At 43.5% G+C, this 27,216-nt stretch overlaps 1 protein-coding gene across 2 annotated transcripts in view; it reads left to right on the forward strand.

The window, feature by feature from the left end:
• The first annotated feature begins 2,769 nt into the window (after nucleotides 1-2,769).
• Nucleotides 2,770-27,216, forward strand: part of si:ch211-132f19.7 (adenylate cyclase type 8) — a 35,805-nt gene continuing 11,358 nt past the window's right edge. For both annotated transcript variants that reach the window (XM_062522099.1, XM_062522101.1), the window contains exons 1-8: nucleotides 2,770-2,832; nucleotides 3,758-4,702; nucleotides 5,982-6,131; nucleotides 6,720-6,850; nucleotides 6,996-7,107; nucleotides 8,256-8,383; nucleotides 24,613-24,771; nucleotides 25,761-25,992. In XM_062522099.1, the coding sequence (XP_062378083.1) occupies nucleotides 3,803-4,702; nucleotides 5,982-6,131; nucleotides 6,720-6,850; nucleotides 6,996-7,107; nucleotides 8,256-8,383; nucleotides 24,613-24,771; nucleotides 25,761-25,992 (1,812 nt within the window). In that variant the 5' untranslated portion in view covers nucleotides 2,770-2,832; nucleotides 3,758-3,802. The remainder of the gene's footprint in view (nucleotides 2,833-3,757; nucleotides 4,703-5,981; nucleotides 6,132-6,719; nucleotides 6,851-6,995; nucleotides 7,108-8,255; nucleotides 8,384-24,612; nucleotides 24,772-25,760; nucleotides 25,993-27,216) is intronic.

Here is a 27,216-nt window from a genome sequence, read left to right on the forward strand (position 1 = left end):
CATTTTGAGTTTTGTGCTTCATGTTAGTCACATCAAGCGTACCAAGCGTCTTCATTAAGATTGGCAGAAAATGAAAAGGCTGTAGTTATTTTCTCTTAAACAAAGTGTTTGCACATTGCCACTCTACCACTCTGTTTTTGGACTCTTCTTGGCAGGTTTGTGTTACTGCATTTTTCAGATATTTTTCAAAATCATAAATGTGACCAAGATCTCTGCAAAAACTACGTTTTGGTCATTCCTTGCACTGATGGAGATCTGGCTTCTGGAAAGTTCCTCCTTGAGTGGCAGATGGATAGTGTTTGTACATTGAGCACTCCTATTGAGTGTCTTAGCAAGCTCGGCGAGGACCGCACAACTAAATGATGGCATGGCCTTCGTGAATAGTGACTTTATCCCTGTAAAGCACCTTCAGGCAATGAGGATTATTGTTGGCAAAATAAATTAAAGAATGAGCTTTGTCCACCGCTTTGGTGGGACAAGAGATCACCCACTTCAGGACATACAACAAGGTAAAAAATGTTTAGGGTTGAGGGTTGTTTATTTGAAGATTGTGTTGAATGCAGAGCTTTAATTAAATCGGTGAATAGCATTCTGATGTGTGTTTTTGGTCCTGTCCAGTGAAGTGCAGTGGAAATTGCATCCTCTGTCAACCTGCTGTGGGTGGAAGGAGAGGGTGATGGTGGCTTAGATTCTTACTCCTAATCGCTGCCTAGATGTGCTCCAGCACTTCTTCAGCACTTGACGGCACGTGAAAGTTCAAGGATTTTCAAGATTTTATATTAGGCCTATTTATTGCATTCCTAAGAGGAGTGTGCTTTGTTATTGCTATAGAGTTTCTCTTTTTGGCCCTACAGTAATATGACTGATGGACGGAGTGCAGTCCTCAGTCTAACTAAAGTCTTCTTTAAAGGCTGAAGACTTAGTTACACTGAGGACTGCACTCCATCCATCAGTATTTTTCGTATTTTTTTTTTGGTGCATTTCTTTGGAGTGAGGATATTACTGCGCAGAGTCTAAGTGCTCCCAATGTTATTCCGCCACACAATATAGTTATCCCTCTTACCTGCTTAGAAATGCACCACGTTTTATTTTGTCTCACCATACTTGGTCGTGTGACTACTTGTGTAACTGTTTTTTAATAGGGAAAACATGGAGGTGTTTGGTCGCTTCTAACTTCATCTCTGTTTGGATCCTAATGAATGCATTGAGCTAGCTAAGTGCTATCAAAGTTGCACCGCGCGCCAGAGCCAGTGAGTGCACGCATTGAAACGTGAGAGGTATGTATCAACTCATCTTAATTAAGCGAATAACATAGTTTGATATGAAAAAACAGTGAAGTGTTCCTTTCAGTCTTGAATTTTCCCTTGGGGATCAATAAAGTATCTATCTATCTAAAGCTAATGTCATAATTTGGTGAAATCAATTTGCTAATTTAACACCATGGGCAAGACATTGACCCACAACATTGATGAGACTTTCCCTCAGTTTGAGATGGGAGAAATACGGATTTCAATGAAACCCATGAGTGGGACTTCAACATTGAAATCCGTATTTCTCCCATCTCAAGGCAAACTGAGGGAATGATGAACGACCATTCAAAAAATGACTGGTTTTCTAAAGATACACCGCTTAATGCTAATCGGTGAAGAGTCCCTTTAAAGTAGGGCCCTGTGACTTGTTTGGAAGGTGTGCATTGGAAACAATGTCCATAGCTTCTGCAGGCAATACTGTACAGATGACTTGGTCAAGTTGCTTTCTGACCTCATGTGCATTGTAATTAACTTGATCAGTATCAGGCACTTGATCCAGCTTATCCCCAGTGCATCAGACTGGAAACTATGGTCTTTGTTTCAGGGAAGGGGTCAGGGGCTGGCTTAACACATCATTCCCAATCAGTGCCCTCAATCCTTGGACCACAAATCTCGGCCAATTACAAAAAGGCCAAGACCCAGGTAAGCCACAAGACTCCAAAAGTGAGTGATCAGGATGTTTCCAGAGGTGAGTGAACATCAGCTCACAACTCTCAGGGCTTTCTCATTACACGTCAAGAATCTAATTCTAAATCCTTCCTGTAACTCCTGAGCTATTGAACATCTTGGACCATACTACCATTTGTTTACAAATGACACACACACCTGGACTTACCCTGGATGGCCTCGCCTGTTGGTAATCCTCTACAGATAAGTCAACCCTCTGCATCTATTTCAGGCTCCCTGGGAAAGAGAAGCATGTAAGGATCATTCTGTTTGGGACACGTTTGCGTCTTCTGTGAGTTTTGAGGCTGTTCAACTCATCTTTCGCTCCTCCTGTGGGAAGGTGGTGGGCCACTCATTTGGATTAGTACCCGACAGATTGCAATCCATCGACCAGAGACAAAAGGGTGAAGAGGAGCTTTTCCCAGGCCATCTGGCTCCGGCTAAGAGGCCGGCGTGAGGAGCTTTGGTGCAGTACGGCTCAAACGAGTTTACAGTACAATCTGCCAAAGTGGTTCCCTGTGTGCCTGCCTGCATGCTTGGAACTAAAGGAATGTGTAACTTGCTCCAAGCTGAGTTTCTTGCGGAAGTGATGTGATGACAAATATTGCTCCCAGGACCAGGTCTAAAGTCTTGGAAAAATAATCTTTCGCCTGTTTACATGGAAATACTGTGGAAAACACGAGGGATGGATTTTGGCAGATGGAATGCTCCAATGGAAAATTATTTTTCCCTGTACTGTACTCTTTAACCATGCTGATGAGAGCAAAGTGCATGTTATTCTTTGTTTTGTACTCTGTCAATTCACACCAGGAGCAGAAAGCCTTCATGGATGCTCCATTTCCCAAATGTCTGTGTGGTAAGTGCTCTAAATATATGCTCTTCAGTGGTAAGGGCTCTAGGTATATGGGTTAGCCATCTCCGTGTCTCTTTGATGTCTATTGTAGTATCTGTTAAGATTAAGGTTGTTTTCCTGTTTAAGTCATTCTATGGTAACACCTTCCGTGAGTACACTTTCGTGCAGCACCCTATGTGCACTGTGTGCTTACTGGCATAGTGTGCACATTTGAACAGAATAGTGTTGTCTCATATCAAACGCTAACCTCCGTGCACTTCATGGAAATGGCGATCGTAACGTTTAAATATAATCATATTGGTGCCCTCTATTCCACTGTGACATGGCCGTACTGTGTCAAAACATGAACAGTTTATGTTATAACTTGCTTGTACCTCTGTAAAGTGTGTTTTCCACCACTGCTGCTTCAGATTTCTCTACCGCGATTTGTACGAGTTCGAAAATACTCCCTCCCCTTCCGTTATATAGCCAAGATGGCGTCCGTTGAGGGCGAAAAGTGTCCATCGTTCCACACTCAACTTTTTGACCGTTATGAGTGCACCATCCGGGGACTTGCAGTGCCCTTCGTATCGTTTGAAGTTTCAGTGTGAACGCCCTCACGCACTCAAATGAAGTATTTTAAGAGCAGAAATGTGCCATTTGAGACACAGTGCTTTACTATGCCCAAGTATCATGAGGTAAATGATGACGAACTTGGACTTTTATTCATTCATCATGTGAATGTGAATGTTATGACAAAAAGGCAAATACAAATTGAACCAGCAGATTCTGTGGATCTTTGAAGAAAAAAAAGTGTTAAGTGTATGAACTGTCTGATTCTGATTCTGTATGAACTGTCTGATTCTGATAGTGCCTTACCCATGTACCCTTGTAAACACTGTAATACATGTGGCCTCGCTGTGGGTGCTGACCTGATCTGTGTCCATAGAGCTTGTGACCAGCCACGTTCTGTGAGCTCAGGTGAGGTCTCACCATGACATCTGGGGATGAAGTCCGCAGCTTCACGGATGTGATGCTACACCCCCCTCCCCCAACGCTGTCAAACGACAACGTCCAAAAGACGCCCAGCCAGAAGCGCAAGCAGCTGAAATGGCAGAACGCCGTTCGCCACATCATGGACCAGCGAGAGCAGGGCCAGACGAGCCCGGACATGCTGACCAAGCACAAAATCATCGTCACCGACGCATACATCGAAGACATCAACCGGCAGATCCGCAACAAGCTGGCGCGCGGCGGCGGCGTCTACAAGCGGCGCTCCTCGGCCGCCCGCGTCCACCCCGCCCGCAACTCCACGAGCACGCAACAGAGCATGGACGGCGCGGGCAGCGACGCCGACTTCTTCGTCAGCTGGGGCTCCACAGTGCGCGGCGTCTTCCTGCCCATGCTCCACCACACGTTCAAGTCCCTGGACCTGGAGACGCTCTACCAGCAGTACTCCTCGGACCAGCGCCGCACCTCGCTGGTGGTCACCAACCTCATCGACATCGTCACCAAGCTCCACATCATCGTCATCTACCTGGCCGTGGCGCCGGAGATGATGGACTCGCTCCGCGGCTGGCTGGCAGGCCTCTTCATGGCCATGGGCACCGTGCTCTGCATCCTGGTGCTCATCTGCAAGGGCAGCATGTCGCCGGCGTACCTGCGCTACGCAGGGCTGGCCAGCTGGCTGTCCCAAACGGTGCAGGTGCTGGGGGGGCTGGTGTACGGCCTGGAGAAGGACCAGTCGTGGTATGTGCTCTTCATCCTGTTTGCCACCTACACACTGCTCCCACTGCCTCTGCTCTGGTCCATATGCGCCGGATGCCTCACCGCGACCCTCCACCTCCTGGTAGAGACCATACAGAACTATAACGACGTCGCCATCGTAAGGAAGGTGAGGCTGACAGTGCTCAGTACACAGATCACACACAATCTGTTGTTTTAGTAGATTAGAGGATATGAAAGTTACAAAGCAGTCAATCAATCAACTTTACTCAAGACACAAAGGTCCATCGAGGCAACGCAGTGCAAATAAGAAAAAAACCAATACAAAACATATAAGAATGATGCAGATTAGGCATCATTTATGAAGCATAAACAGGCTTCAGGTCGAATGTTTCCAAAAGCAAGATGTGTATCTTGTGTCACTCTTAGAAACATCAGCTGGACACAATAATCATAGTCTTACACCCTGTCAGTCTGCACATGAATCTAATTTATACACAACATTTCTTAAAACAGCGTTGAAAAAAGGGCACATTGTTAGACACAAACATTTCCATGGCACTACTCCACCTAGCAATTTAAGCACAACTCTCAGTGCATCATTATAAGCCACTTAAAATGTTTTCATTTTCTCACTAAAATTGCACCACAGGTGGGAAGTTTACAGTGGAGTGCAATAGGTTTTGAGCAGAGAGATTTTAACAGTCGTAGCGCACAATGTGGAATTTGCGTGCCAGCATGTTTGCCTGCCCAAACAGTTTTCCACACTGACGCTGCACATCATCATCATCACAGAGGTCATCTCTGCATGTGTGTCAGTCAGTTAATCCCATGCCCTGGAGCATAGCCCAGGTTAGCAAAGGTTGGCCAGGTCAATCAGATCCTCCTCCTGTGTCTGTCCAAGCTTAGTCAGTGCTCATGACGAGCAGTTTCACTCTCCCTCTGTTATAGTAGTTGTGGGTCTGATCATAAGTGCCTCTATACCAAAATAGCTTTGTTTCGTAAACAATGTCTTAGTCCTAAGTACCAATAATCAACACTGTCCTCCTTGGAGCCTCTAGAGTTTCATTAATGAACTGATGCTTCAACAATTGGAGAAACTGCATCTGCATGTGAGATTTTACCATGGTTAATGAGATTTTATCAATTTATATCACTTTACGTGATATTGATTCTATTGGCACCTGTGCTACTATTGGATTCACATGTCACTTTTACATTGTTAGCATTGTTAAATACGAATTGTTTATGCCAATAATAGTGCTTGTAAGTACTTGTGTACTTACAAATAATGTTCACAAGGAGACCACATGAAATACATGATTTCAAATGATTGAATTGAGGGAATGAAATCGTGAAATCCTCACTTGTATATTCAGGATCGGTAATTGTTCCCAGATTGATGTGAACCATAATCACAAACACTAGAATTTTGGGGGGGATTTCAGGTGATGTCAAAGGGACTGCTGTACATGGGCATGAACACAGCAGGCCTGTTCATCCACTACCTCTCAGACCGTGCCCAACGCCAAGCCTTCCTGGAGACCCGTCGCTGCATCGAGGGCCGGGTCAAGCTGGAGAGGGAGAACCACAGACAGGTCAGGAGCTGGTGTGGGGGTGCTGCTCACATCTGTTCACGTCAGGTAGATAAAAGCACAACAGGGCAGCCAAGACAAGGAGAGGACAGCAGGGGTCCAAAGAGAGGACAGGAGGAATCCAAGAAGAGTGACAGTAGTGAGAATACATAGTCACCTCACCCAGTGTCAAATCCAGGTCTCCAGGTAATAACTCTGTACCCTCCCTGACTGCGATACCAAACCAGACTCAGACTCTGTGATAGCATTCCATCATAGAGACCCAAAATGAGGTTTGGTTATAGAATGAAGTAGCTGTAGAAAAGATCAACAGACAAGTCAGGGGGAGTATGTTATAAGAAATTAAGCTGACAGTTAAGGTATGTTTAGTAAATAAGCTGACAATTATTATTTTATTTCACAGTTTAAACAATTGTAATTGTTATTGATGCTAAATTGATGCAGGATTTTTTTTATTATAATGTTCATGTAACATTATTTCACATGGCTTTGGACAAAAGCATCTGCCAAGAACCAAACAACTTAGAATAGAACTGAACTGAAAGGAACTGAATTGAACTGAACTGATTTTAATTGCATTACTCTCTGAAGGAGCGTCTGGTTATGTCTATCCTGCCTCGTTTCGTTGCCTTGGAGATGATTGCTGACATTAGCACCATGGACGATGACCTCCTATCTCATCAGTTCCATAAGATCTACATCCACCACTACACGGACGTCAGGTACTTTTCATCCTACTTTAAGTCCTTCCAAAAATCCCTCTGATACTGGTAGGCGGTGTGTGTCCGCTCTCTATCAATTACTGTAAGCCTTTAGTGCACCCTGAGCCTGACCTGTAGTCTATGTTTTTTGTTTTTTTCTCCTCAGTATCCTGTTTGCTGACATACAGGGGTTCACTACAATGTCAATGACCATGTCTGCCCAGGACTTGGTGCGGACGCTCAATGAGCTGTTTGGCCGTTTCGATCATCTTGCAGAGGTATGTAAAGCAAAAGCAGAAATGTTGCAGTTGCAGAACAGGAAATGCATGCGCAAGTGCTGTTTCTAAATGAGGCTCACCAGGTGCAGCGTGATTATGATTCATGTTTTCTCCAGAATGACGTCTTTCTCCTGTTGGTCAAGAACACAAATTATATTAGGTTAATGCATGGGTCACCAAACCAAAGCCCGTGGGCTGACTCAGGCCCGCCACCCCTCTTTGACTGGCCCCCCAGCCCCTCTGCCCCCCACCACTTGAACCGGCCCTATGAAGCAATCTCCAAAAGTCGTCATGGCCTATTTTTTTTAATTGCTTTTTGGAAAATAATAGCATGTATGCATCTGGTATTTTGTTGATTTTTTTCAGATAAAAATATTTATTATAAAATTAACTATTTATGTTTGCCGAATTTTCGTCACCCAAAATGCTCGAGATCAAGTAGTGACAGACCACGCACGTGCAGAGAACTGTCAGTGTTCAGGACAGCAAAATGGATAGCGTTAAACAAAAAGTTGAAAAAGAGTGCAAAGAGTTTTCAAAGAATAGTGGACCAACGATTATTATCATACAATTCTATGTTATATAGCTGACCCAGCCTCTGTCCCCCCATCACAGTCGGGAACGATAATGTGGCCCTCAGAGGAAAAGGTTTAGTGACCCCTGGGTTAATGAATTGTTCTAGAGAGAGAGAGAGAAAGAATAGTTTGTACGGTTGGCTCTCTTAAGATTGTTCTTAAGAGATCGATCTTGAGTGAAAAGTGAACTTGCATAGCCCCCTTGCTCAATAGCATCATATAGATGTTTGAAAATCAGTGATTACTGATCCCTGCTGATTTGAGCAAACTCCTGGGTGCTAGCATGTCAGTACATTTCCTGTGATAACACATAGTTTTAACATGTTCAGTTAAATTCATTTCTAAATGGAAGTTTATTTTGTGAGTGGCCAACTCTGGCCAAAGCTGAAGATATAATGACTAATGTATGAACTGGTGGTATGGACATATGATATCCTCACATGACAGCCGTATTACTCCATGATAAATAAACACATCCATGCTGTTTAGTATAACACATTACCTAATAATGTACCAGACTACTTTAAGTGCCATAAATCCATATGTGACGATGGCTCTTTGCTGATTTATCAGGAGCACCACTGCATGAGGATCAAGATCCTGGGGGACTGCTACTACTGTGTGTCGGGGGTCCCTGAGCCCCAGCGGGCCCATGCTCGCTGCTGTGTGGAGATGGGCCTTGCCATGATCAGCACCATCAGGTGGGTCAGGGAGCCTCTGCTCTGATGGCACTGGAAGATATGATCATCAAGATTATCTGGAGGAGGTTCTCATGAGCTTGCTAAATAGCACAAGCTATTCGGTTCTTAAGTCGTCACAGGACCAACAGCTATTTTGTGAAAAGACGTTTACTAACGCAGCCAGGTTTTTGCAACTTGTAATGACTGTAGCTGTGCAGCCAGATGATATATTCAAGGGTAACGTCCAGGCTTCTGCGAAAAATAGCATTTGATTAGGTTGAGGCAAAAAGTCAGTATAAGATGACAATTCCCTTAAAGGCTATTCAGAAAACTGGAAGAAAATTGTTTATTTTACTGTCTATGGAGAAAAACATGTGAGTCTGACAGCTGTTTGACCCAGAAACCACAGTATTACATCATCAATGCAGAGTTCAACACTTTCTAGAAAGCAAAGCAGAAATTTTAGAGAAGTGTTTTATTTCACCATACTGTCACATCAAATATAGTGTTTTTGCGGAACTACCCTCCCTCCTCACCCCTTGTGATTCAAACTGGTTCAATCACCCCGCTACACTCTCTACACTTCTCCAGGAATATTGAGTAGTTAAGATAAGATAAGATAAGATAAGACTTTATTAAATACACACATGGGAAAGCCCAATAACTAAATACAATAACTAAAAATATAGCCGCAAGCGGCGATGGCGGGCCCGAGCACCTGCGGTGCGGAGACCTGTCACATTTCGGAATCTAACAAAGCAACATGTGCGTGTTGGTGGGCATGTGCATGAGCAACACACATGCCCACCAAATTTGGTCAATTTTCCTGAATGTATGTGTCAGCCACAACAGACAACATGCTAGGTAGCGCTATAGAGTCCCTAAGCCACACCCTAGGCCAGAGCTCTATCTCTGACTATCGATAGCAATAACGCACAAGCCCACCAAATTTGGTTCATTTTCGTGAATGCGTGTGTCAACCACAACAGACAATGCACTAGGTGGCGCTATACAGTCCCTAAGACAACTTTGGCCAGAGCGCTGTCTCTGAATAGCTATAGCAATAACACACATGCCCACCAAATTTGGTTCATTTTCGTGAATGTATGTGTCAACCACAACAGGCAATGCGCTAGGTGGCGCTCTAGAGTCCCTAAGCCACACTCTAGGCCAGAGCTCTGTCTTTGACTAGCGGTAGCAATAACACACAAGCCCACCACATTTGATTAATTTTCGTGAATGTATGTGACAACTACAACAGCCTATATGCTAGGTGGCGCTATAGAGTCCCTAAGCCACACCCTTGGCTAGAGCTCTGTCTCTGACTAGCAATAGCAATAACACACAAGCCCACCAAATTTGGTTCATTTTCGTGAATGTTTGTGTCAACCACAACAGATAACGTGCTGCTAGGTGGCGCTATAGAGTCCCTAAGCCACACCCTTGGCTAGAGCTCTGTCTCTGACTAGCAATAGCAATAACACACATGCCCACCAAATTTGGTTCATTTTCGTGAATGTTTGTGTCAACCACAACAGATAACGTGCTGCTAGGTGGCGCTATAGAGTCCCTAAGCCACACCCTTGGCTAGAGCTCTGTCTCTGACTAGCAATAGCAATAACACACATGCCCACCAAATTTGGTTCATTTTCGTGAATGTTTGTGTCAACCACAACAGATAACGTGCTGCTAGGTGGCGCTATAGAGTTCCAAAGCCACACCTTAGGCCAGAGCTCTGTCTTTGACTAGCAGAAGCAATTCCACATATAGCTGCCAAATTACATCCAATTCAAAACCTTTTTTCTGCCTATAACACCAACTTCCTGTTTCTTAATAAAACGCCATAATTCAAACCTTCGCCATTTCGATATACTTTTGAAATTCAAAAATCTGGTCTCAATTCCTCTCGGGCAACCCCTCAAGATCATTTTAGTGATTATATGACATGATTTCGATAAACTGTGTAGGAGAAGTGTTTCAAAATACGTGATGTGCAAAAATCATAATCATAATCATAACTCAAATTCTTCTAAGATTTACTATATTGTTTAAATGTAAAAGTTGTTCAGATTAATACAACACATATGCCCACCAAATTTGGTTAATTTTCGTGCATGTATGTGTCAACCACAACAGATAATGTGCTACTAGGTGGCGCTATAGAGTCCCGAAGCCACACCTTAGGCCAGAGCTCTGTCCCTGACTAGCAGAAGCAATTCCACATGTAGCTGCCAAATTACATCCAATTTATAACCTTTTTTCTGCTTATAACATCAACTTCCTGTTTCGTAATAAGACGCCATAATTCAAACCTTCGCCATTTCGATATGCTTCGAAAATTCAAAAATCTGTTTGCAATTCCTCTCGGGCAACCCCTCAAGATCCTTTTACTGCTCATATGACATGATTTCGATAAACCGTCTAGGAGAAGTGTTTCAAAATACATGATGTGCAAAAATCATAATCATAATCATAACTCAAATTTGTTTAAGATTCACTATGTAGTGTAAATGTAAAAGTTGTTCAGATTTATACAACACATCTGCCTACCAAATGTGGTTCATTTTCGTGCATGCACGTGTCAACCACAACAGACAGCGCGGTAGGTGGCGCTATAGACCCCCTGAGCCACACCCTAGGCCAGGGCTCTGTCTCTGCGTATCAAATGCAATTCTACATATGCCTGCCAAATTACAAGAGTTTTGGAGCATGCCAAGTTGGTGAAACGGCCAAACAGGCTAAGACGAAGAGAGAATAATAAATATAGCCGCAAGCGGCGATGGCGGGCCCGAGCACCTGCGGTGCGGAGACCTGTGACATTTCGGAATCTAACAAAGCAACATGAGGCGTGTTGGTGGGCATGTGCATGAGCAACACACATGGCCACCAAATTTGGTCAATTTTCTTGAATGTATGTGTCAACCACAACAGACAACGCGCTAGGTGGCGCTATAGAGTCCCTAAGCCACACCCTAGGCCAGAGCTGTTTTTCACTAGCGGCAGTAATAACACACAAGCTTGTGAATTTTTTGTGAATGTAAATGTCAACCCAAAACGGCTAACATGCTAGGTTAAGGGCTAAGACGAAGAAAGAATAATAATAATCTGAGCAAAAACAATAGGGCCTTGCACCTACGGTGCAGCCGCTGCTACAGCGGCCGCACCTCGGTGCTCGGGCCCTAAAGATGTGTGGGTGTAGGGTGGGGCATGGACACCCTCTTTACTAGATACAACAGAGCTTGATAAAAGCCATGTCACATTAGGAGGGTTTTGCTTTCTTTTTAGGGCCCGAGCACCGAGGTGCGACCGCTGTAGCAGCGGCTGCACCGTAGGTGCAAGGCCCTATTGCTTCTGCTCAGATTATTATTAGGGCCCGAGCACCGAGGTGCGGCCACTGAAAGTGGCTGCACCGTAGGTGCAAGGCCCTATTGTTTTTGTACAGATTATTAGGGCCCGAGCACCGAGGTGCGGCCACTGAAAGTGGCTGCACCGTAGGTGCAAGGCCCTATTGTTTTTGCTCAGATTATTATTATAGTTTTTTCCGTCTTACCTAACTCCTTTTTTCACCAACTTGGCATGCTCTAAAACTCTTGAAATTTGGCAGCTACGTGTGGAATTAGTAACGCTACTCAGAACCAGAGCTCTGGCCTAGGGTGTGGCTCAGGGGCAGTATAGCGCCACCTAGCGTGTTGTCTGTTGTGGTTGACACATACATACACGAAAATGAACTAAATTTGGTAGACATGTGTGTTTTATTAATCTGAACAACTTTTACATTTAAACAATATAGTGAATCTTAGAAGAATTTGAGTTATGATTATGATTATGATTTTTACACGTCATGTATTTTGAAACACTTCTCCTAGACGGTTTATCGAAATCATGTAATTTAAGCACTAAAATGATCTTGAGGGGTTGCCCGAGAGGAATTGCGACCAGATTTTTGAATTTCAAAAGTATATTGAAATGGCGAAGGTTTGAATCTAGGTGTCTTATAAAAGAAACAAAAAGTTGGTGTTATAGGCAGAAAACAGTGACTAATTTGGATGAAATTTGATGGAGTATTAGTTAGTGTGTTTGTAGTGACAGTCATATACAAAGTTTTGAATTTGGTGTTGTTTGTGATTTTTAAAAGCGCATTAATGATTGTGGTGGATACAGTTTTAGCTAGAATATTTTGAAGCGAGTTGATGAATGATTATAATCATATCAAGCTATGCTGCAATTTTGATTTTAACCATGTTAACAGAAAGTGAGTTATTTTTAATTTCATATTTGCCCAATCACACAGCCCCTCCTCTCTGTCCTTCTCTGCCTCTCTCTCTGTTGCAACTAACAGACACACGCACGCACTCTGTCACCCCCCTTCTCGGGTCCTCCCTAACTAACACACACACATTGACACACGCGCGGCTTTCTAGAGACACAGAGACAGACACACACAGACACACACACACACACACACACACACACACACACACACACACACACACACACACACACACACACACACACACACACACACACACACACACACACACACACTTTGGGCAACCGTGGCCTACTGGTTAGGGCTTGGGGCTTGTAGCTGGAGGATTGCCGGTTTGATCCCTGACCAGTCCACAGCTGAAGTGCCCTTGAGCAAGGCACCTAACCCCTGACTGCTCCCTGAGCGCCGCTGGTTGGGCAGGCAGCTCACTGCTCTGAGTATAGTATATTAAAAAGTATACAAAAGTATATTGAAATGGCGAAGGTTTGAATCTAGGTGTCTTGTAAAAGAAACAGAAAGTTGGTGTTATAGGTAGAAAACAGACTAATTTGGTGAGTATTAGTTAGTGTGTTTGTAGTGACAGTCATATGCAAAGTTTTGAATTTGGTGTTGTTTGTGTTTTTTAAAAGTGCATTAATGATTGTCGTGGACACAGTTTTAGCTAAAATATTTTGAAGCGAGTTGACGAATAATTATAATCATATCAACCTATGCTGCAATTTTGAAATTTTGACTTTAGCCATGTTCACAGTAAGTGAGTATTTAGGTTTATTTGTGTTTGCATATGTCTTATACTCCATCCATTTAGCTGAGCAGGAGTAGGTGCTCTCTCTCTCAGCTGCATGTCTCTCTCGTCCCCTGCTACTTCTCTACACAGACTCACAGACACTCTCTCACCCCTCCCCCGTCATTCTCTCTCTCTCTCACGCACGCACGCGCGCGCGCACACACACACACACAGACACACACAAACGCGCACACACACACACACACACACACACACACACACACACACACACACACACACACACACACACACACACACACACACACACACACACACACACACACACACACACACACACACACACACACACACACACACACACACACACCCTCCCTCTTTCCTCCCTCCCTCCTTCCCTCTGGGCAGCCGTGGCCTACTGGTTAGGGCTTGGGACTTGTAACTGGAAGGTTGCCGGTTCAATCCCCAACCAGTCCACCACTAAAGTGCCCTTGAGCAAGGCACCTAATCCCTCACTGCTCCCCCAGCACCGCTGGTTGGGCAGGCAGCTCACTGCTCTGGGTCAGTGTGTGATTCACCTCACTGTGTGTTCACTGTGTGCTGTGTGTGTTCACTAATTTGGTTAAATTGGGTTACATGCAGAGAAATAAATTTCCCTCACGGGATCAAAAAAGTGTATATTCTATTCTATTGATCCATTTGTCTCTACCCCCTCTGTCTGTGTCTGTCTAGTGTTACTGCTATCGATAGTCAGAGATAGAGCTCTGGCCTAGGGTGTGGCTTAGGGACTCTATAGCGCTACCTAGCATATTGTCTGTTGTGGCTGACACATACATTCAGGAAAATTGACCAAATTTGGGGGGCATGTGTGTTGCTCATGCACATGCCCACCAACACGCACATGTTGCTTTGTTAGATTCCGAAATCTCACAGGTCTCCGCACCGCTGGTGCTCGGGCCCGCCATCGCCGCTTGCGGCTATATTTATTATTCTTTCTTCGTCTTAGCCCGTTTGGCCGTTTCACCAACTTGGCATGCTCCAAAACTCTTGTAATTTGGCAGGCATATGTAGAATTGCATTTGATACTGAGAGACAGAGCCCTGGCCTAGGGTGTGGCTCAGGGGGTCTATAGCGCCACCTACCGCGCTGTCTGTTGTGGTTGACATGTGCATGCACGAAAATGAACCAAATTTGGTAGGCAGATGTGTTGTATAAATCTGAACAACTTTTACATTTACACTACATAGTGAATCTTAAACAAATTTGAGTTATGATTATGATTATGATTTTTGCACATCATGTATTTTGAAACACTTCTCCTAGACGGTTTATCGAAATCATGTCATATGAGCAGTAAAAGGATCTTGAGGGGTTGCCCGAGAGGAATTGCGAACAGATTTTTGAATTTTCGAAGCATATCGAAATGGCGAAGGTTTGAATTATGGCGTCTTATTACGAAACAGGAAGTTGGTGTTATAAGCAGAAAAAAGGTTATAAATTGGATGTAATTTGGCAGCTACATGTGGAATTGCTTCTGCTAGTCAGGGACAGAGCTCTGGCCTAAGGTGTGGCTTCGGGACTCTATAGCGCCACCTAGTAGCACGTTATGTGTTACAAACATTCACGAAAATGAACCAAATTTGGTGGACTTATGTGTTTTTGCTATCGCTAGTCAGAGACAGAGCTCTGGCCTAAGGTGTGGCTTAGGGACTCTATAGCGCCACCTAGTAGCACGTTATCTGTTGTGGTTGACACAAACATTCACGAAAATGAACCAAATTTGGTGGACTTATGTGTTATTGCTATCGCTAGTCAGAGACAGAGCTTTGGCCTAGGGTGTGGCTTAGGGACTCTATAGCGCCACCTAGTGCATTGTCTGTTGTGGTTGAAACATACATTCACAAAAATGAACCAAATTTGGTGGGCACATGTGTTATTGCCATCGCTATTCAGATACAGAGCTCTGGCTGAGGGTGTTGCTTAGGGACTCTATAGCGCCACCTAGCATGTTAGCCGTTTTGGGTTGACATTTCCATTCACAAAAAATTCACAAGCTTGTGTGTTATTACTGCCGCTAGTGAAAAACAGCTCTGGCCTAGGGTGTGGCTTAGGGACTCTATAGCGCCACCTAGCGCGTTGTCTGTTGTGGTTGACACATACATTCAAGAAAATTGACCAAATTTGGTGGCCATGTGTGTTGCTCATGCACATGCCCACCAACACGCCTCATGTTGCTTTGTTAGATTCCGAAATGTCACAGGTCTCCGCACCGCAGGTGCTCGGGCCCGCCATCGCCGCTTGCGGCTATATTTAGGGCCCGAGCACCGAGGTGCGGCCACTGAAAGTGGCTGCACCGTAGGTGCAAGGCCCTATTGTTTTTGATCAGATTCTTCTTATTATTCTCTCTTCGTCTTAGCACGTGCGGCCTTTTTACACCAACTTGGCATGCTCCAAAACTTTTGTAATTTGGCAGCTACATGTGGAATTACAGTCGCTAGTCAGAGACAGAGCTGTGGCCTAGGGTGTGGCTCATGGACTCTGTAGCGCCACCTATTGAGCTGTCTGTTGTGGTTGACATATACATGCACGAAAATGAACCAAATTTGGTGGGCATGTGTGTTCTATTAATCTGAACAACTTTTACATTGCGACTACATAGTGAATCTCAGACAAATTTGAGTTATGATTATCATTATGAATTTTGCACATCATGTATTTTGAAACACTTCTCCTAGACGGTTTATCGAAATCATGTCATATAAGCACTAAAATGATCTTGCGGGGTTGCCCGAGAGGAATTGCGAACAGATTTTTGAATTTTTGAAGTATATTGAAATGGCAAAGGTTTGAATTATGGCGTTTTATTAAGAAACAGGAAGTTGGTGTTATAGGCAGAAAAAAGGTTATGAATTGGATGTAATTTGGCAGCTACATGTGGAATTGCTTCTGCTAGTCAGAGACAGAGCTCTGGCCTAAGGTGTGGCTTCAGGACTCTATAGCGCCACCTAGCAGCATGTTATCTGTTGTGGTTGACACAAACATTCACGAAAATGAACCAAATTTGGTGGACTTGTGTGTTATTGCTACTACTAGTCAGAGACAGAGCTTTGGCCTAGGGTGTGGCTTAGGAACTCTATAGCGCCACCTAGCACATTGTCTGTTGTGGTTAGGGTTGCAAAATTCCGGGAATTTTCAAAGTTGGAAACTTTCCATGGGAATTAACGGGAATATACGGGAATTAACGGGAATAAATGGGAATTAATGGGAATAAACTGGAAATATTGTATCTGGCAAGTTAGTATATAACAGACACCTTAATGTAGTTGGAAAAAAACATATTTCAGCATAATGTTAGTTAAAACAACCTGATTTAATGCAAATTCAGTTGAATTTCTTCCCTGCACACAGGTCAATTACATGCACACAACAATCACCATAGGCTACTAGACATATAGGAAACCTAATTTTCCCGGTGAAAACGTCATTGCAAACGTTATCTCATGTGAGAATAACTGGTGCGAAACTGGGGGAAGTTTGCGAACAGAGTCGCCCAGTTCTTGGCGTGTCATCACTGTTGTCCTCATGTAAATGGAAGAACATAATTTTGCATAAGCTCTAATGGGATGGTTAATAATCATATGGTCATATTACTGGTCTGATTTAGCTTGGCACTTTTAAAATAATCACAATCTGTGAGGTTTGGGGTCATACATGTATGTAATATCGGCATTTTTTGGCCAACCGAGGATTAAAATAAATTCATTAAACATTTTTGTAACAAGTCGAGTTAAGTCAGTGTTCACGGCAGTCTTGGCTAGCTAATGTAAACTGCTAGTAAAAAACTAAATTCCCGTAAATTCCCATTAATTCCCTAATTTCCTGTAATTTCATAAAAGTTTCCAATTTTGAATATTTCCAAAATTCCCCAGCTTAACTTCCCATGGGAAATTTCCAGAAAGTTTCCGGAAATTTACCGGAAATTTTCCGCCCCTTTGCAACCCTAGTTGTGGTTGACACATACATTGATGAAAATGAACCAAATTTGGTGTGCTTGTGTGTTATTGCTATCGCTAGTCAGAGACAGAGCTCTGGCCTAAGGTGTGGCTGCGGGACTCTATAGCGCCACCTAGCAGCATGTTATCTGTTGTGGTTGACACAAACATTCACGAAAATGAACCAAATTTGCTGGACTTGTGTGTTATTGCTATGGCTAGTCAGAGACAGAGCTTGGCCTTGTATGTGGCATAGGGACTCTATAGCGCCACCTAGCGCATTCTCTGTTGTGGTTGACACAAACATTCACAAAAATGAACTAAATTTGGTGGGCACATGTGTTATTGCCATGGCTATCAGAGATAGAGCTCTGGCTGAGGGTGTGGCTTAGGGACTCTATAGCGCCACCTAGCACATTGTCTGTTGTGGTTGACACATACATTGATGAAAATGAACCAAATTTGGTGGGCTTCTGTGTTATTGCTATCGCTAGTCAGAGACAGAGCTCTGGTCTAGGGTGTGGCTCATGGACTCTAGAGCGCCACCTAACGCATTGTCTGTTGTGGTTGACACACACATTCACGAAAATGAACCAATTTGGTGGGCTTGTGCGTTATTGCTATCGATAGTCAGAGATAGAGTTCTGGCCTAGGGTGTGGCTTAGGGACTCTATAGCGCCAACTAGTGTGTTGTCTGTTGTGGTTGACACAAACATTCAAGAAAATTGACCAAATTTGGTGGGCATTTGTGTTGCTCATGCACTAGCCCACCAACACGCACGTGTTGCTTTGTTAGATTCCGAAATGTCACAGGTCTCCGCACCGCAGGTGCTCGGGCCCGCCATCGCCGCTTGCGGCTATATTTATTAATATAGCCGCAAGCGGCGATGGCGGGCCCGAGCACCAGCGGTGCGGAGACCTGTGAGATTTCGGAATCTAACAAAGCAACATGTGCGTGTTGGTGGGCATGTGCATGAGCAACACACATGCCCCCCAAATTTGGTCAATTTTCCTGAATGTATGTGTCAGCCACAACAGACAATATGCTAGGTAGCGCTATAGAGTCCCTAAGCCACACCCTAGGCCAGAGCTCTATCTCTGACTATCGATAGCAGTAACACTAGACAGACACAGACAGAGGGGGTAGAGACAAATGGATCAATAGAATAGAATATACACTTTTTTGATCCCGTGAGGGAAATTTATTTCTCTGCATGTAACCCAATTTAACCAAATTAGTGAACACACACAGCACACAGTGAACACACAGTGAGGTGAATCACACACTGACCCAGAGCAGTGAGCTGCCTGCCCAACCAGCGGTGCTGGGGGAGCAGTGAGGGATTAGGTGCCTTGCTCAAGGGCACTTTAGTGGTGGACTGGTTGGGGATTGAACCGGCAACCTTCCAGTTACAAGTCCCAAGCCCTAACCAGTAGGCCACGGCTGCCCAGAGGGAAGGAGGGAGGGAGGAAAGAGGGAGGGTGTGTGTGTGTGTGTGTGTGTGTGTGTGTGTGTGTGTGTGTGTGTGTGTGTGTGTGTGTGTGTGTGTGTGTGTGTGTGTGTGTGTGTGTGCGCGTTTGTGTGTGTCTGTGTGTGTGTGTGTGCGCGCGCGCGTGCGTGCGTGAGAGAGAGAGAGAATGACGGGGGAGGGGTGAGAGAGTGTCTGTGAGTCTGTGTAGAGAAGTAGCAGGGGACGAGAGAGACATGCAGCTGAGAGAGAGAGCACCTACTCCTGCTCAGCTAAATGGATGGAGTATAAGACATATGCAAACACAAATAAACCTAAATACTCACTTACTGTGAACATGGCTAAAGTCAAAATTTCAAAATTGCAGCATAGGTTGATATGATTATAATTATTCGTCAACTCGCTTCAAAATATTTTAGCTAAAACTGTGTCCACGACAATCATTAATGCACTTTTAAAAAACACAAACAACACCAAATTCAAAACTTTGCATATGACTGTCACTACAAACACACTAACTAATACTCCATCAAATTTCATCCAAATTAGTCTGTTTTCTACCTATAACACCAACTTTCTGTTTCTTTTACAAGACACCTAGATTCAAACCTTCGCCATTTCAATATACTTTTGTATACTTTTTAATATACTATACTCAGAGCAGTGAGCTGCCTGCCCAACCAGCGGCGCTCAGGGAGCAGTCAGGGGTTAGGTGCCTTGCTCAAGGGCACTTCAGCTGTGGACTGGTCAGGGATCAAACCGGCAATCCTCCAGCTACAAGCCCCAAGCCCTAACCAGTAGGCCACGGTTGCCCAAAGTGTGTGTGTGTGTGTGTGTGTGTGTGTGTGTGTGTGTGTGTGTGTGTGTGTGTGTGTGTGTGTGTGTGTGTGTGTGTGTGTGTGTGTGTGTGTGTGTGTGTGTGTGTGTGTGTGTGTGTGTGTGTCTGTGTGTGTGTGTGTCTGTGTCTCTAGAAAGCCGCGTGTGTGTCAATGTGTGTGTGTTAGTTAGGGAGGACCCGAGAAGGGGGGTGACAGAGTGCGTGCGTGTGTCTGTTAGTTGCAACAGAGAGAGAGGCAGAGAAGGACAGAGAGGAGGGGCTGTGTGATTGGGCAAATATGAAATTAAAAATAACTCACTTTCTGTTAACATGGTTAAAATCAAAATTGCAGCATAGCTTGATATGATTATAATCATTCATCAACTCGCTTCAAAATATTCTAGCTAAAACTGTATCCACCACAATCATTAATGCGCTTTTAAAAATCACAAACAACACCAAATTCAAAACTTTGTATATGACTGTCACTACAAACACACTAACTAATACTCCATCAAATTTCATCCAAATTAGTCACTGTTTTCTGCCTATAACACCAACTTTTTGTTTCTTTTATAAGACACCTAGATTCAAACCTTCGCCATTTCAATATACTTTTGAAATTCAAAAATCTGGTCGCAATTCCTCTCGGGCAACCCCTCAAGATCATTTTAGTGCTTAAATTACATGATTTCGATAAACCGTCTAGGAGAAGTGTTTCAAAATACATGACGTGTAAAAATCATAATCATAATCATAACTCAAATTCTTCTAAGATTCACTATATTGTTTAAATGTAAAAGTTGTTCAGATTAATAAAACACACATGTCTACCAAATTTAGTTCATTTTCGTGTATGTATGTGTCAACCACAACAGACAACACGCTAGGTGGCGCTATACTGCCCCTGAGCCACACCCTAGGCCAGAGCTCTGGTTCTGAGTAGCGTTACTAATTCCACACGTAGCTGCCAAATTTCAAGAGTTTTAGAGCATGCCAAGTTGGTGAAAAAAGGAGTTAGGTAAGACGGAAAAAACTATAATAATAATCTGAGCAAAAACAATAGGGCCTTGCACCTACGGTGCAGCCACTTTCAGTGGCCGCACCTCGGTGCTCGGGCCCTAATAATCTGAGCAAAAACAATAGGGCCTTGCACCTACAGTGCAGCCGCTGCTACAGCGGCCGCACCTCGGTGCTCGGGCCCTAATTCTGCTACAGCGGCCGCACCTCGGTGCTCGGGCCCTAATTATTGTATTTAGGACTCAGTCAGGAAGTTAGGTCTCAAGATAGCCACAGACCCAACCCATGTCCTAAATATGGAGTATGAGCTGTTGCCTCTGGGCAAAAGGTACCGACTCCCATTCTGTAGGCTTAATCGATTCAAGTTCTCCCTAGTACCATTATCAATTAAGCTACTCAATGATGGAGCAGGGCAATAGTGCAATAACTGAAGGGGCATTTGTGCAATAGCTAGTGGCTGGCAGCTTCTTTTTATACTATCTTATCTGATGAGCTGTGCTTGTGTTGTGTGTGTGGGGTGGGGGGGGGGGGTATGGGGTGGGTGTGTATGCTATAGTGCTAGTTGTTTTTTATAATGGTGTTGGGGAGGGGGGTACCATACTGTATGTTTTAATGTTTTATGTTGTATGTATGTCATGTTAAAACCTTGTGTACCGCTGATGCTCCTGTTGCCCAAGATGAATTTCTCTCGTAAGAGAGACAATAAAAAGTACTTAACTTAACTTAACTTAAAAGCAAAAGAAAATTGTATACAGTATGTCCAGCATATCAGCACACCTAAAAAATCACTCAGTGATTGCAACATGCCATGGGGGTATGGATGTACAGTGCCTATAGAAAGTCATCATACCCTTTTGAAATAGTTACTTTTTTTGTCTTACAGCCTGAAATCAAATCCCATTTAAAAAAAAATCTTTTCCAGTTTTATTTACAAATGTAGCTGTACAACATCAAAATAATGAAAAAAAAGTCAACAGTTCTGAAAATTAATAAAAAATTAAAAACTAGAATAACAGGGTTGGAAAAGTCATCATACCCCTGACTTAATACTTTGTAAAGCTTCCTTTTGCCTTCATTACAGCCATCAATCTGTTTGGATATGTCTCTATTATAGCTTTGCACACCTAGATAGGGGAATATTTGCCCAATTTTCCGTGCAGAAATGTTAAAATTTAGTCAAATTCTGTAGGAAATGGCGATGGACTGCTCTCTTCAAGTCAATCCACAGATTTTCTATAGGATTTAAGTCAGGGCTCTGACTTTGCCACTCAAGGATATTCACCATTCTATCCTTAAGCCACTGCTTTGTTCTTTTGGCAGTATGTTTAGAATCATTGTCGTGTTGGAAGGCGAATGACCTCCCCATCCTCAGCTGTCTAGGAGAGGGACGCAGGTTTTCCTCAAGAATTTGGGTGTACTTGGCAGCATCCATTTTCGCTTCTATCCTGACCAATTGCCCAGTCCCTGCTGAAGAGAAACATCCCCAAAACATAATGTTGCCCCCACCATGCTTCACAGTAGGTATGGTGTGTTTTGGGTGTGTTTGGGTGTGTACAGTATACTGTGTTTGGTTAGCGCCTGGAGCTCAGTCCAAAAACTTCAATCTTAGTCTCCAAAAAGTTCGATCTTAGTCTCATCTGACCATAAAAGCTTTTTCCACATGGTAGCAGAATATTCCAGATGTGTTTTTGCACTGAACTCCAAGTCCAATGTTTGGCGAAAACCAACACAGTACACCACCCAAAACACACCATACCTAGTGTGAAGCATGGTGGGGGCAACATTATGTTGTGGGGATGTTTTTCTTCAGCGGGGACTGGGCAATTGGTCTGGATAGAAGGGAAAATGGATGCCGCCAAGTACACCCACATTCTTAAGGAAAACCTGCGTCCCTCTCCTAGACAACTGAAGATGGGCAGGTCATTCGCCTTCCAAAACGACAATGATCCTAAACATACTGCCAAAAGAACAAAGCAGTGGCTTAAGGATAGGATGGTGAATATCCTTGAGTGGCAAAGTCAGAGCCCTGACTTAAATCCTATAGAAAATCTGTGGATTGACTTGAAGAGAGCAGTCCATCGCCATTCCCTACAGAATTTGACTGAATTTTAACATTTCTGCACGGAAAATTGGGCAAATATTCCCCTATCTAAGTGTGCAAAGCTATAATAGAGACATATCCAAACAGATTGATGGCTGTAATGAAAGCAAAAGGAAGCTTTACAAAGTATTAAGTCAGGGGTATGATGACTTTTCCAACCCTGTTATTCTAGTTTTTAATTTTTTATTAATTTTCAGAACTGTTGACTTCTTTTTCATTATGTTGATGTTGTACAGGTAAATTTGTAAATACAACTGGAAGAAGATTTTTTTTAAATGGGTTTTGATTTCAGGCTGTAAGACAAAAAAAGTAACTATTTCAAAAGGGTATGATGACTTTCTATAGGCACTGTACATGGGTTTCGCAAATACGTTGAGGCAAGTGGTTCTTCATATACATGCTGGTGAAATCTTCATATCATGTGTACAGTGGAAAATGCACATGTTGGTTTTGAAGTCCAGAAGTGATGACATAACTAAGTAGTAACATTACAGAGTTATATATTATAAGAGTATACATTATAATGGCACATGGAATAAAAGACCTGCGAAAGCGTTCTTTCTTAAATGATGGGTGTAGTAGTCTGTTACTAAAAGAACAGCTTTGCACAGCCACTGTCCCACGGAGAGGATAAGAGGAATTGGCCATGATGGATGCCAAATTGTACAGCATCCTCCTCTCCCCAACCGGTTCTAGTTGGCAGCCCAGGACAGAGGGGCCCTTCCCGCCAGCTTATTTAGCCTCTTCCTGTCCTTCTCAGAGAACCCACAGCCCCCCGACTACAGCAGAAACAATGACTGATGCCACGACTGTGTTATAAAAAGTCTTTAATAATGACCTGCACACACCAAAAGACCTCAGTCTTCTTAGCAGGTGGACTCTGGCCCTTCTTGTACAGCGCATCTGTATTGTGTGACTAGTCCAGTTTATTGTTAAAGTGAACACCCAGGTATTTGTATACTGATACCACCTCAATGTCCACTCCCTGGATGTTCACTGGTCCAATTGGTGGTCTCATACGCCTGAAGTCACCATCTCCTTTGTCTTACTGGTGTTCATCTGTAGATGGTTCTTTCCACACCATTCCACAAAGCTGGTGATGACCCCCCTTTTTAACACAGCCAACAATGACTGTGTCATCAGAGAATTTCAACATAAATTTCAACATAAATCTAAACGCTATATGATATGTTAAGATACGTGTTTTGATCTTGTTGCTGTCGTTATAAAGAGCCCGGGCTTAAAGTTCTCAAGCACTATGCCGGAATTTAAGTGTGTGCTAGGTTGTTTAAGATTTGAAAGTTTGACTGATTCATTCACTGGTGTAGTGATTCTTACACACTTCATGAAGCCGGGTTCACATTGTAGGCACAAGCGGCGTTTTGCCTCTTTGCCGCTGTTGTTTGTCTTGTGGCGTGCTGTAAATCATATTTATTCATCAGTATTTGAGCCTGGCGGCAAGCACAACACATTTCTTTGGGATGTTACCTCAAACAAGAGCAACCTAGTGGCGAGCGGACAATGTGAACATGGCTTAAGACTGACATTAGTTGCTTAGTCTCCAGTTATTTCTGACCCACTATAAGAGCATAGAAGATTAGCAGCGTAGTAGCATTTTATTCATTATTCTCATCTTGACAAAAAGCTACATGTAAGTCTTCCCATAGTTCTGTGCATTGTTGATTGGCAAATAAATGGGTTGCTCATTTGCTGTAAGTTTTAGTGGTTTCTGGCCACTTTGTTTGAATTCTGAACCCAATGCTGCAGGTCTGCGTTATATACTAGATAAAAGAGTCTGCTAATACCAGCCTTTTTACTTTGCTTTGGACGTATCAGGTATGTGCGTAGAGAACTGAAGCACAATGTCGACATGCGCATCGGCATCCACTCTGGCTCCGTTCTCTGTGGAGTCCTGGGCCTCCAGAAGTGGCAGTTTGACGTGTGGTCCTGGGACGTGGATGTGGCCAACATGCTTGAGGCCGGAGGCATACCTGGGTAAGTGATCTTCCTGAAGCTCAGCTGGAGAGCTGGGTGCTCAACCCAATGCCAGGTACAGTGTATGTAGAATGCACATATGGATAGCCTATCAGGCTTGTGCACAATTACAATTGGCCTCCATTCGATTCATGAATTGGGACTTGAATTGAATTGGGCCTGCCCCACAGGAAGTTGAATTTGAATTGGAATGGCAGGAAGTGGAATTCAATTCATGTCAATTCCACAGTCACACAACAGGAATCTCACATACATTCAGTTTTGGGAAGGCTACCTTGGAAATATAATTGGTTACTGTTTTCAATTATATGTTATGTGTTTGTTGCAATCATATCTGACATATATTGTGAAACCTCCTTGTTAAACACTACTCTTAAATTGTGTTTATGAATTTCTTCAAATTTCATTGCATTTTAATTCTACTTCCTTTAATTCAAATTCGAATTATAATTCTACACCCTGTTTTTGACCTCAATTCAAATTCAAGAATTTTATTAGAATTTAGGAGTCATTCTCAATGCAATTCTGAATCCTGAATTCAATTTGGCCGAAGCCTGATGGGGGGATGATTGTTAGGGATCCATCCATAGATCTATCAGGATTACATAGACATTGTTCTGTAGTTGTAACATTTTACTTACTTACAAAATCAAATAAAGACAAGGAAATGTTTTAATTGTAATGACGTTATTTTAATTCTCTCTAATCTAATTAAATCTCCATGAGGAGCACACATTATTGCTTCTTGTTTCTAGTGTTACGAAGCTGTAAGGCCAAATGCTTTAACTTTGTCTAGGGATTAAACTAAACTGAGCCTCTCGCAGTGCAACATCAAACAAACATAGAAAGAATCTGACTTTCCCTTCCTTGCGACCCTAACCTATCCTAACACTATAGTCTCTTCTCTATAAGCCCAACATGACTAATAACTTGGGTGCATGGCATGGTAGCTTATTGTTTTTTTTATCTTTCTGTTCATCATTCATTAGGAGGATCCACATCTCACAGGCCACCCTCGACTGTCTTGGTGGAGTCTATGAGACAGAAGAAGGCCGTGGCTATGAACGCAATGAGTTTTTGCGTAAGCACAAGATTGACACCTTCCTCATCTGCCAAACCCCAAAGGAAAACGTGGCGCCGCCCAAAGTCCGCCGCCCCAGCCGAGAGGAGACTTCTTGGAGCGCTGAGCTGCCCTTTGACAACATCATCGGCATGAACTGCGTGAGTCCTCCATATGGTTCATAGGAACTGAGTTCAGTTCAGTGTTGCGGAATGCACTGGAATGGCGTTTAGTTTTTTTGGTTTTATGTGTGCTCCTCATGGAGTTATTATATAGAACGGGAGATAGGGAAGAAGTAGCCCCCGTTCATTTCAATGGCTCATGCTAATCTAGTCACGTCAGCCAAAAGTGTAAGATTCACCACAGCCATCTTTTTCAAGATGGCATTTCAGAGGGCTCATTTCTGGCACCATGTTAGTCAATTAGGTGCCATATTACCGTGGAGACAATGGTACAGTATATCATCACATCAGATTTGGAGGTGGAGCTTGCAATTTCCTCCTGAAGGGATCGGCCAGTCCACATGGATGATATGATTTGTGGATAATTTGTGTTGTCCCTGTGGATTGGTTGGTCCTCCCAGCAGCAAATTACCAGCTCAACCACCAGTCTACACAGATGGCATAATATATGGCCATCGGAAATGTACTGTAGCACCTAATTAGCTTGTTTGTAAACATGGTGCCAGAAGTAAGCACATTTCGAAAGCCATAAAGATGGTGGCGGCCAGTTGGAATACCAACCTCCTGGTTTTATTGGTAAATGGAAAATGGACTGCATTTTATATAGCACTTTTCTGCTCTTCACTCCAAGTAATTTACAATCTCAAGCCTCACATTCACCCTTTCACACTCATACTCACACTCACACATGGATGGCGGAGGCTGCCATGCAAGGTGCCAACCTACACACCAGGAGCACTTTGGGGTTAAGTGTCATGCTCAAGGACACTTCGACACTTCGACTCAAATGTATGGAAGCCCATTGCCACAATGAAGCTCTCTCTAGCCATTAAGGTTAGTAGGTCTGGTGCTTGTACCTGTTTTCTGTGGTGCTGGGTGGATGAGAGTCATTCCGTCCCCTTGGATGGGACCTCAGTACATTGCAGGTTAGCCCCCAGCCAAAGCTGATACTTGGGTGCATTACTGTAAGATGATGCAGATCAAGTACTCTCTCCAAAGGGCACAACATTTATCTCATATTTCAAATGACTGATGGAATTTTATTTGATGACCTTTCGGTTGCCAGTTCTACTGAATAGAACAGTGAGCAATGCCATCCACTCAGTGAAGAAGTGATAAGACAAACATGTCCGATATAGAGACAATACTTTTAAGCACACCCCTGAATACATGAAAAGCACACAAAGTAGCAATAGAAGATAC

The sequence above is a fragment of the Sardina pilchardus genome, chromosome 20 (genome assembly GCF_963854185.1).
Source record: "Sardina pilchardus chromosome 20, fSarPil1.1, whole genome shotgun sequence".
NCBI classification, from domain to species: Eukaryota; Metazoa; Chordata; class Actinopteri; order Clupeiformes; family Clupeidae; genus Sardina; species Sardina pilchardus.